Source organism: Rhamphochromis sp. 'chilingali', assembly GCF_963969265.1.
Source record: "Rhamphochromis sp. 'chilingali' genome assembly, chromosome: 1".
In the NCBI taxonomy this organism is placed as follows: Eukaryota; Metazoa; Chordata; class Actinopteri; order Cichliformes; family Cichlidae; genus Rhamphochromis; species Rhamphochromis sp. 'chilingali'.
Window position 1 is genome coordinate 21,369,879 of NC_137929.1, and position 12,278 is coordinate 21,382,156.

Here is a 12,278-nt window from a genome sequence, read left to right on the forward strand (position 1 = left end):
GGATGCCTTGCTAGTTGTTTAAACCAAAGTGTAAGTGAATAGTGTATGTATGAGTGAGCATGTTTGTGTATTGAGTTTAGAGATTTGCACTGATGAAAGGTCAAGATGAGTGCACTCACCTGTCTGTCAAATATACACCACTAGGATTAGACTACCCTCGCTTCACAGATGCTTGCAGTACTGTCGGTTACCACCAAGGGGAGCTCTGAAGCTGTGATCGCTTGTTAGGCATATAGTATACCCATTTCTCCCCACCCCTCCCCTTTCTCTTCTCTCTCTTGGCAGCAAGTCCCTATCACCTCACCTAATTCTGTCTGCTTCATTTTATCCTGCACAAAGCTGACAAATTCATAGGTTTTGTGGAGAAAGACAGCAAATATACACATGCAGAGGGAGAGGGAGAGTCAGAGAGACGGCCGGGCTTGTAAGAGCTCACAGGCTTTACTTATTTTGGAGCTTGTTGATGCAGACGTAGATATGCATGACGTTGCAAGAGACGTTAGAACAGTAGACGCATAATGGATGAGACTTTGAACACCACTGGTTCAGTACGATGACCTTAGCTAGTATTTGGTAGCTTGGTGGCTATATTTTAATATATCATGTTAGCTTCAATAGGCAGCAGAAGACAATGGTTTCAATTGACTCAATACTTGAAATGTGCAATTCACTTGTATTTTTATTTTTTATTCCTATTTATTCTATTTATCCCCTTTGTATATTTTATTTATATTTGTCTCTGTATTTATATATGTGTGTGTGTGTGTGTGTGTGTGTGTGTGTGTGTGTGTGTGTGTGTGTGTGTGTGTGTGTATATATATAACAGTTCTGTAACTGTAACTTCGGTCGTTGCTGTGCTTTTTTTGGAAGTCGAATTTCCCAGAGGAACCCACCCGAGGGATTAATAAAGTTCTATCTTATCTTATCTTATCTTATCTTAATTGTGTAAGTGACTGTTCACATTTTCAGTTGCATTTAAGGAACAGATAATATAATTTAAATAACTTAATTTATGTAAAGGTCACCAAATGTGCACATGCTGATGAACCAGTCTCTACAATTCTTATTTAATAGTAATCACACACGTGGTGTTATGTGCAGGGAATTTTAAGTAGTATTAGGTGAGTAGGATCAAATGAGTATAACATTCACCTTAATCCTCATATACTCAGACAACTGTTTTATATTTGTATACAATTATTACATCCATAAACGTATTTACAGGATGACGTCTTTTTCAGGGAAGGCCTTGTGCATTTCAGGCATGAAATGCTAAACCGCATACTGCATCTATTACAACAACATGGCTTCACTGTAGTAGAGTGCTGAACTGGCCTTCAGGACCTTTTATCAATTGAAAACATTTGAGGCATCAAAACTACAATAAAGAACACCCATGGCACTTTTCCAAAAATGTTTTGAGGTGAGTGCCTTCAACTTCAAAATGACCCAGTGCCTTTTTCTAATAGTTTTTTTTTCTAGTTTCTTTTCGTTCAGTTTTCTTTTTTGAATAAAATATGTGCTTATGAGATTTGCAAATCATTGTATTCTGTTTTACGTACATTTTACACAGTGTCCCAGCTGTTTTGGAATTGGGATTGTAGTCCAACTTATTAAACTGTAAGTAAAATTTATAAAAGAAAATTATTGACTTCATTATTTGAGCTTAAATTGGCCAACTGTTGATAGACTATGGTAAAAACTTTGGTCATTTCTGACTAAATTTCAAAATTGAATGCACTGAATAGGACTGTAAGAACACCTGATGCCACACGCCACTGTATTCTACACGGAAACATGTCCGCAGTCATTGATCTGCTGGGTCAGAGGTGGTCAGTGTCACTGATATCTCTGTTTAAGTGTCTCTTCATGGGAAGTGTCCAGTGTAAACGTAGAGCTCTTCAACATTAGGAGTGCCTGTTAAGTCAATTACAAAGATCCACTGGGGATTCAGTCTGGACTGTCAGTCAATAGAGACTGCCTCGAGAACATGATGTGGGTGGTTAGTTTTTATACATTAAAGATGTGTAGAACTTTACATAACAGAAGAAAACTAGATATTTATTACTCAGTATTTTAAAAAAAAATCTGAAAAGTTTTGTGTCAAGATTTCTCCACCAAGTTATAGAAATAAAACAATGTACGTTCTCATAGAATATCTAGTTCACTAGACATGCTTACTAGTTTCAAGACCCAGATATATTAAATACGTTATGAGGCTATCTTGACTGACTATAACTCAATGTTTTTTTTCCAATCAAGAAAAGATTCTCATAGTCAGCCGACTTGCCAGTGCGCAGCTTGAGCCCGTTGCGCTGCAGTGCTGCTCTGGATGGGCGTCATGAACAGGAGTAGACAGTGTATACAGTTGTAATCAGAGGTTACCATACACCCATAAAGCTAATTAGCCTGTATTTATACTTTTGATCATGTGTGGATTAGAAAAAAAGAAAAATGTACGTATTCCACACGGGAAAAAGACCAGCTCAAAGAAATCATTAACAGCCAAAACTGATCATGACATTCATGCCCATAATGAGGCATGAATGTCTAGGCATACCATACAAACCTCCAGACAGACAATAATGCTGTCAGTGTAGCAAGTGCGTATGTGTATGGCATATGTCATATTTACCTAATGATCATTATGGTGCAGTAGGTGGTAGGTGGATTGGCTCATGCTGTAAATTTTTAAACTTGTGTTGGCTTTCCAAACTCATTACATTAGTCTCGCTCTGCTGATTACACATTTGTCCGTACATGTGTGCATTTCTGAGCCAGGGTGTCTAAATGGAGCCTGTGTGTTTCTGAGTGTGTGATCCTTTGCCTTTATCCTAAGGCAAGTACAGCATATGCTAATAAAAAGATCAGCTTTACAAATGTCAGACTAACTTACCGCACTGAAATGTCCAAGAACATTACTGCAATACGACTCAAATTGCAGTGTGGTTAGCATAAAAAAATTCCCTATAATTTAACAGCACTTATTCCACATTAAGAATCACTTTGCTGTCGTGCTTTTTGTACAACAAGAAGTTCTCCACTGTCTAGAAGTGGCTTAATGCTACTGACTGCTTTTCACAGATATTTTTGAAGACAAACATAAAGAAGCTGATGCACCATCTTTGTGTTAATGTATTCAGGCTAGGCTTTTTTGCATCCAGACTGCTTACAATGCCCATTATTAGTTCTGACAAGCCATTTATTCCAATTACAATTCCTCCCAAAAATGTGAAGAAGTAAGCACGGCAGGTGTAAGTGAAATTGATTGTATCTTGCTGCTGGTATCTGCACCTGCCAATTGATGACTTGCTGCATCCAGAGGGTCCAGTATTCAGAGAGTTCACTGTCGATGCATGTCCTTTGTGCTTTCTAGCATACACAGACCCACGGTATGTCACAGAGATTACACACAAACCTGTGTTCTTTTGTTTTCCATTAGCTACCATTAAAGGTTTGCAAAGATGTGTTAGGTAATTTGTTCAGAAAGGTCTTAAGAGCATTGTCACCTTTGATAAATTGTGGTGCATTCCATTTGTGTACCTGAGTAAATTATGTGCATACATACTAAGCAGAGCACTTCTCCTCCTGGTTCATTAATAAGAACATTGCATAAATCTTTGGATTTCTTTGATTTCATGCATGTTAACTATAATGTTATCTGTCACATGTTTTTCGTATCTTTTGCCTTTGCATGACAGGGGCATGAAGATGACATGTATCATTGGTCGCCTGGTTCATCTTTGAAACAAAAAGCATTAAAATAGTAATAGAAAATAGAAAAGGTCCTCCTGTTCAACTTGACCCTGCAAAAAAGAAACTTCTGTTATGACAGAAAGGAAGAAAAACAAGCAAGAGAGGAGAAAGGTAAGACAACGACTCAACGTATTCTCCATATGCTGAGAGAAAAAAGACAATGATTCAAAGATAGCGTGTGTGGCAAACAGATGCACAATCCTGACTGCTGCGGCCTCGGATGATGCAGACAGTGTTTACCTGGCGCAGGTTGCGGGTGACGCGCACATCATGCCAGGCGTTGTCATTGAACTTGCCGTTGACAGGCTCCACCAGAGCCTCAAAGGCCCCCGAGCCCAGGTTGATGACTAGCCAAACCGCGCCGCTCTTCAAGGAAAGATTTACATAGTCGGCCGACTTGCCAGTGTGCAGCATGAGCCCGTTGCGCTGCAGCGTTCGGAAGGAAAGCGTGATCTCGTCGGTGCTGCTCTGGATGGGTGTCATGGACAGGTCGTAGCAGAAGAACTCGTTGCCCTTGAAGGTGGCTACTGACTCTTCCTTGCCTGGAAAAAATAAAGTGGGGGTAAGGGGGAAAGAGAGGTAGGTCTGTAAGTAAAAGGACATTTCTGTTCAGGAGTTAAAGCTTTGAAATTAGCAGCATGTGTGTATTCAAATATCAGTCATTCTATTATTAGTTTACTTTTTATGTGGGGAAAAAACAGACATCAGAGGGTTAATTTAAAAGATGGCGCTTTGCAATATGAAGCTAGAAATGACAAATTAACAAATGAATATCCTAAATATCTATTAAGGTGATCTAAAATATAACACTAAACACAACATTTTTGCTCTTTTAATTTATATTAACAGCGCAAGAATCACAGAATATCTAAAAAGCTTCTGTCATGTGAGATGTGTCCAGTACAAAGGCAACATCAGCATGGTTATTTTGTTAGCTTCATTTTTTATTTTATTTCTTTTGCTGTAGGACTTTTATACATCGAAAATGTATAATGTACCAATGTAAAGATTGGTACATCAAATCTGCTCATTCCACACAAGTTGAAGCGGAGACTTGGTGAGGCTGCGGCTTGCTGCTGGTCATCTTGACACGGTGATGTAATTTGGATGCACTGGTGTGTTCATTTACTCCAGAAGGTTAAAAGCATTGTGAGGTTATATAGCCCATTTGGAGATGCAACTGATTTGATAAGGTTACTAATTTTAGTAGAACATTGATAGTTGCTGTCACTCTTATACCCCCAACAAACGTTTTAAACATGGAAGCTTTGCAGATCAAAAACAATATTTGCTCATAAATTGAATCCCACAAACAAGTAACGTCAGTGCAGACCGATGCATCTGCACTACAACACAGCGGCACGACAGCATCTTGTGTAAAATAGGATTCCTTTCATCAGAGCAAGGCAAACATCTGCGTTACAATTAGATACAAAGATGTGTTTGAATTACAGCAAAACAGAGAAACATGAAAGCAGAGACTAGACAAAGTGAAACTGAAGAACACTTTTTTAAAGGGGAGGAAAAAAGGTGTTGACAACTTTGCTAACGCCTGCCAGTCTGTCTGTAGCACATGGCCTCCTTCCACTACATTGAGCTTTATTCACACACTACCAGTCAAAACAGACAGTTTGTACAATGGACATATGTCAAACAGCAGCCTAACAGCAGCCAGGGAGGACACTGTGTGCATCTGTCAAGAAATGAACAAACACTTGCAGCTGTCACAACAGAAAAAACGCAGCAAGAACACAGAGAACAGTGACACCTCCGTCACTTGAGTCATGACGTGGACGCTGGATTCACTGAGCAGGAGAAATAGTAACATCTGGCTCGCCGTACTGTTTCTTCTGACTTGCAATCTACTTATTTACTCCTTTTACATTTTATATCTAATATTTTAATTGAACCATTTTCTGTCGCCCCAAATCTCATTACTCTTATAAAGAGCAATAACCTCATTTCCTGGCTGGATCAACTCTGTGTCATTTTAATTTGGGAATAATAGCAATTCAGCTGCTTGGCAAAAGAAAGAAAAGAGTATAAACAGACAACATCACCGACAACAGCATGAGCTCAAGTTTAAAAGAACTCTTGCTCGCTCTGCACTTACACAAATCAACTAGTTTCCTGACATGAGCTGTGATCTGAAGTGACACTCTGCTTCCTATGTTCATTTGCCCTTCTACACTTCTGTTTCCCCGAGGACGCCGGTCTGAAGAATCAGCCTTGAGTAATGAGGTTTAGGGAGGGGGAGAGGGCAAAGTCAAACTGCCAAGAGGACCCTGTATGGGTGGATCATCAAATCTAGTTTATCCTGAAGTTCCATTACACACGGAAAAAGAAAAAAAGAATCACTTCAAGACCTTGGTGCATTTCCCTGAGGAGAAGGGATGGGCTGGCCAGAAGGGGCGGCCAACCCATTGGCGGACAGATTGAAAGGCCAGATCACATGAGCAGGTGAGAGAGGAAAAGCGTGTGGTGGAAGGGTGGGCCGGGGAATAATAGCATGTCGATTTGATGCTCAAGTGCCCTATATCACCAAAGATTTTTCAGTGTCAGGCAGCACACGTAAGGAAAAAAGCACATTACATCATGTGGATGAGGAACAAGTGATGGATGGATGACACGAGCAAAGGAAAGGAGATCTTTAAAGAGTGCCGTGTTAAGTGACATACTAACAGCTATACTTCGGGAACATTAAGGAAGATGATAGCGCTCACTTTGAGACAAAACACAGCCACATAATATGGGTGGATGCACTCACATAAAAGAAAACATTTCAGGAGTGACAAAAAAAAAGAGGAAGTGAGGGACAAATAGCATCCAGACAGAGACAGCTACTTAAAAGAGCATTTTGGCTGAAATCGAAATTTAGAGCAATCTCAACTGAAGTGTGAATTGTCATAAAAAAAGGCATCAAGAGCGGAGAGAAGGAGATGGAGGGGACAAATGACACACAAAAGCAAATCCCCCCAAGAGCAGCATCCTAGCGGTGCCTGTGTTGCTGATGTAGGAGGAATAAAAGCGTAGCAAATGGACCACAGCAACCATTTTCAATTATGTACTAAGTTGGACCACCTCCCATACTATGGGCTGTTAACGGTAAGCAACAAACAGCTTGTCCGTGCTTCCATGAGCTCAGTGAGACTGAGCTCCATGCAATGCAGAGACAAACAACAAAAAAACTTTCTTTTGTTTATGTCTGTTTAATGAACAGAAGGCTGAGGGGAGGAGATAAGGCTGGAGAGTGACAGGAGAGGACAAATGGGTGGGTGGATTTTCACTGTAACACCAGACAGTTTGGTCATGATGCCAACAATGCCCTTCAGCAAATTATGTAAAGGTTAACACAGTCATATGATTTTTGGATAAGAATTTGGAGCCAGAAGTAGAAGCAAAAAAAGAAACAAAACAGCATCATTAGCAAGTCAGTAACACACTGCAGTGCTATCAGGGATCCACTGATCCTTCTCATGTTAGCCAGCTTAAGTCATTTCCAGTATCCTTTGTATACTCTGGGTGATCTTCCTACACACTGCGGAGCACTGGAAAAGCTCTCCTGCCGGTTCCCAGGAGTGACACGATCGCTTCAATCTAGGCGCAAAACCTAATATAAAGAATGACTTTTCTCTGAGACCACTCCAGCTCCTGTGAATATGAGCTTGTTCCTATGCATCTGTTTTTCATTTTACATCTACATCTCTATCTCGTCCTCCAGTTCCCATGGTAGCGCTCTTGCGCACATACACACTTGAAGTGTACGCGTTTCACTCTGATCAAATCTTTTGCAGTAAAGCCCAAGAGTAGACTCTAGCCAGAGGAAAGAGGAGACGCAGAAGCATGCAGAAGAGACTAAAGTGCTGTCAAGGTCTCAATTAACCTCACAGAAGCCCTTACTACATTACAGAAATGACTTATTTGAAATTTATCCACCCATAATAACATCTTTTTTTTTTGTCAATTGAATGTTGAGTTCCTCTGATATTTGATTTTATAACACCTTTGGTGCTAGTTTTTTTAGGGGCCAAAGTGATACACTCATTCCAACTATGCAGAGCAATCCATCCAACAGTTGCTTCATGAATGCGCAGATTTATTGTGCGTATCATCTGTCTTTATGAACAAATGCAACTTCAGTGGCCTTTCCTGGTGTTCAGGTTGTTATATCCACCGGCTATCCAATGGAAAGAAGCACCACTGGAAGCTTGGTGGTTTCAAACATTAAATAATGCAAGTATATAAGATGTGCAAAGCAAATTCAAACTCAGACTTGATAAAAATATGACGTTCAGAAGTATCATACCACCTCTTTTTCCCCAAGCTCTCCTGAAAATAGTATTAAAAAAAGTATTAAAACACATTAAAAAATTACTTTTTTCCCACATAACTTTACACCTCGCAGAAAAATGGACACGCTAACCTCAACTCCCACTTACTAGCTCTGTCACAATCAAACCACCATCAACGCAGCAGCAGTTAAGCACTTTGCAGCAGACACTGTGTCAAGCAGTTTGTTTACTGCGCTATGTGGCCTTCTGTGTTCTTTGAGGATGTGCGCTTTATTTATGTGAACTGAAGGGTGAAGAGGGAAACAGGAAGACGATGGAATCCCAGCCAGAGAGGAATCAACGGCATTGTCTTAGCCTATCGCACACTTCGACCTACACACCCACATTCAGTACCACACATGCAGTCTTAACAGTACAGCTACCGTGTCACTTAAGTGCTACTTTATAAGCATCGGGGTATGATTAAATGAATATGCCCGCCTGTCATACCAAAGTGTTTCAAAAATTTGTCCTTGCTGGAAAAATAGGGTATCCTAAATTGTGATAAAATGTCATACGCAAATACAATCTGCGTTTGTCAGTGCTGGACCCAAAAGCGCCGTTTTAAGCTAACCATTGCTGGCTTTTACAGTAATAAAAGCACAGAGCAGCATGTGTTTTTAAATTGGATTCAGCTCAGACAGAGAGAGAGCAGGTTTAATAAGATGAGCTGCATGACTAGCTTCATCCAAACTTGTGCAGAGCATTAGTCAACGCATAATGAACCTTAACATACTGCTTTTTTGGCCGATTGGATTACATATCGGAAGTGATTACGTAGTTTTAGGGGAATTAGCAAAGAGAGAACGGAATAAGACGAGACAAAAAAAAAAAATAAACGCCCGCGCATGTGTGCATGCAAAACCATTCAAAATCTCGATGACCACACGCTGGCAAATCTGCTCGTCACATCACATTACCTCACTGCTCTTGCACAGACGCACACGCCATGTGCATATGAAGTCACCCTCTATTAGTTTTCGATGAGTGCCATCCACCCTGCAGAGAGAGTATCCGACAGCTTTGGAGAAACGATTCGGCAGCAAGATGAGAGAGAGCAGTGGGAAATGTAAGGGGCATATGAAAGCTTTGATGCTGCTTCATGAATCCAATAGGCCTGCTGGGTCCACAGACAGCGGCTAGTCTCCTAAGCTAGCTGTAAGGAAGACAAGGCCTGTGAAGTGCTGAAGAAAACATTTGTTTGGCTATTAAACATTTGGCCAGTTTTAAAGAACCTGCTTATGCTCAAATGCTCATGAAATCTGCACCTCATAAGCAAACACACATATGAGCACACCAATTCCCAAGGCAGCGATAAAGAAGCAGTGCCTACGCATCATCACTCTTATACTCATAACATGTATTCCACAAATTAAAATTGGAATTTTAGAGAGCTAAAAGATAGAGTACACTGACAGGAGAAGGAGGGTTATGCTGATTTTGAAAAGAGGGGTGAGTTCCAGGGTCAGAAGGTCAGGTGCAGGGAAACGCTCAAATCTCTGTGATCCCTACACGTTTTAGGTTTCATTTGAACAGCTGTCCTTAAATAAAACTATCAGCATTCTAAGCTCAGACCAAAGCTAATGAATTACTCTGACTGTTTAAAAGCATGTTTCTAAAACCAGCCATGTACTGGCACTTCGTTGTGGCCTCGTGGGATAACAAAAATAGCAGCATGTCAACAGAAATGTGTGCATTTTTGGTTAGATATGGGTATGTATTTGCAGATTCTCTTGTTTTTGCACACTTGATAATGAAATGCACAACACTTTCTTCCTTAAATTGTAGCATTTAAGGATGAGCCCTGTGCTAGAAGCCTACCTCTTGTGTGGTCGTGATACAGCCTGTGGTTAGTAAGCCAAATTGGCAATTTGTGAATGCAGTTATGGATCTCTCCAGTCTCTTGCTGAGGCTGAAATACTGAGACATTGTTCCCTCCACCAATCCTTTTCACTCTACTTTCTCTGCACAGATAGTGATTACTGTATGTATCGATCCATGAACTGATTGCAATCCTGTAATGAAGGGACTATAATTTGGTGTCTTTGCAGCCTGTTGGCTGCAGGCCAAGGCTCTTTGTTTGGTCCTTCCTTTCCCGCAAGATGCTCATTGAGCCATAGTGAATGTGCTATTATGTCATTCACAGTGTTCCTTTTGCTCAGATGGATGCTGCTAAAAAACCCACGAGTGTCACTATTGAATTGTGCACACTGAGGTAATAAAAGAGAACAAAAAGGCATTTAAGTTATTCTTAGCTTTTGTGTTTACCTCTTGAGCTCTACAAACACAAAATATTTATCCAGCTGTCAGTGATAGTGCCACAAAATTGGTGGAGATAACACAGGTGGATAAAGAGCTACAGGACTTGGAGATAGCATGTATTTATCTAGTCTTTAAATCATCGGCTGTAGTAAGAATTCCTCCAGAGAAGTTATAGACAATATATCTGAAAATAAGACTGGCCAGCTGAAAGAAAGTGTAATCCCCAAATGCAGTCATTCAGATGGCGTATTTTTGTTATGTTTTGTACTTTCAAATGTACTTTCATGATCATGATGTTACTCTTTTTGTCTTGTTCTTTTGTTTTGTTTTTTCTACAAGACATTCATTCATTTATTCAGCCCATGATTTAGCACCTAGTCAGCACACACTGGCATAAAAACACTGCACTGGATTTTTTTAAATTTTAATAAAGCTTCAGGTCAGATTTGGAGCAGGCAAGGTTCGTTGTAATTTAATTTCTTCATGTCATTACTTTGGTGGTATTTGAAGGGCACTAAAGGGCTGTTGTAAGAATACAATAAAGAATTATTTGCACACTAATTCTCACCTTCACTTCGAGACTGCTTCTGTGCGTTGGGTCAGAATTGTCTGTTAAGTACTGTCACTGTCACTGCTGCAAGTTTTTATTGAACCTTTCCATGAGACAGTTCTGCCTGCCCTCTATTCGTCTTGATGCTAATTGAAGATAGAGAAAGTAATGGGGGTAAAATGGTTGACTTTGATTGTCTGTCACCTTGGAAACAACCTATTTTGTAACATCAGACATAGTGGCAGCAAGCTCAAGACGCCCCTACACTTCTTCTGATTTGCACTTTTTCCTTCTTTCTGCATATTCATTTTCCCACTGTGGGTATGTGGCAGGTGACCATTATCACAGTGGAAAGCTGCTTAGTCTCTGGGCTCAAAGTAGACAGAAAGAAAATGTCAAGTAAACTGACACTAACAACAGGCCTGTGTGGTCCTGAATGGCAGGCCCCTTGGCCAACAGGGAGATGGCTAAGGGGCCTGCAAGACCGGCTAAGTGCATAATAAGCCCTATTAGCTGGAGCCACAAAATACACTCAACTTGAGCTGTCTCAGCCCCCTCATTGTCATGTTGCACTAACCGCACATCTTGTGAAATATATGCTGAAAATAGTACAAAAGAAACAGGGAATGATTTGGATGACTTGGTGTCTGTGCATTCAAAAACAATTGAAATGTAAAGAAATGTTTTCGGTTTTGTCGTGTTTTGTTGTGTTTTGCACCTCAGTGCCACCGTACATATGACTTATTTCCAAGTTAAATTAGCTGTACACTTTTCCCAGTGGAGAAAGATGACTCACCATTCTCTACTGACCACATTCTTTTGCCACAGCAAACACGTAACCAGCCATGTGAACGTCCAACGCATACTTTTTCTTATTATTTGAAATTTATTATTTTTTTATACGTTTCTTCCTCCAGTGGCTCCAGTGAACACTGGCTAAGCTCAGGTACTTGACTGCATATTAAAAGACAGGTCAACAAGTACCACATAACTCAAGTCGCTCTCTGTTTTATTAACATATAAACTGACTGCCTAAAGATAAACATACATCAACTTTAATGAACTGCACTGTGGCATATTATATCACAAATTACTGTCGATAAAGGAGAGAATAAATGAAAAACAATGTGGTGTTCACTTGGAATGGTGCCTGGTGTTGTTTTATGTGGGTTCTTTTAATTGTATGAGAATCCTTGGCAAATTGCCTGAAAAATTATTCATTGTTAATTGCTTTACTTAATATGTTAATGCCATCAACAGCAGCAGAGTGAAAGAGTTCAGGATACGTGTGCCCAACGTTATATTAAAGTGAAAGTGTGCTGCAGCGCTGTGCTAGGATTTCTTTGTAAAATTACTATAGACATTTATTTCAGTACGCA

At 40.2% G+C, this 12,278-nt stretch overlaps 1 protein-coding gene across 1 annotated transcript in view; it reads right to left on the reverse strand.

Moving 5' to 3' along the window:
• The window catches only part of nrxn2b (neurexin 2b), a 660,624-nt gene that overhangs the window by 394,133 nt on the left and 254,213 nt on the right, over nucleotides 1-12,278 (reverse strand). Inside the window, exon 5 of the mRNA XM_080898453.1 lies at nucleotides 3,997-4,298. Coding sequence (XP_080754579.1) covers nucleotides 3,997-4,298 — 302 coding nt within the window. The remainder of the gene's footprint in view (nucleotides 1-3,996; nucleotides 4,299-12,278) is intronic.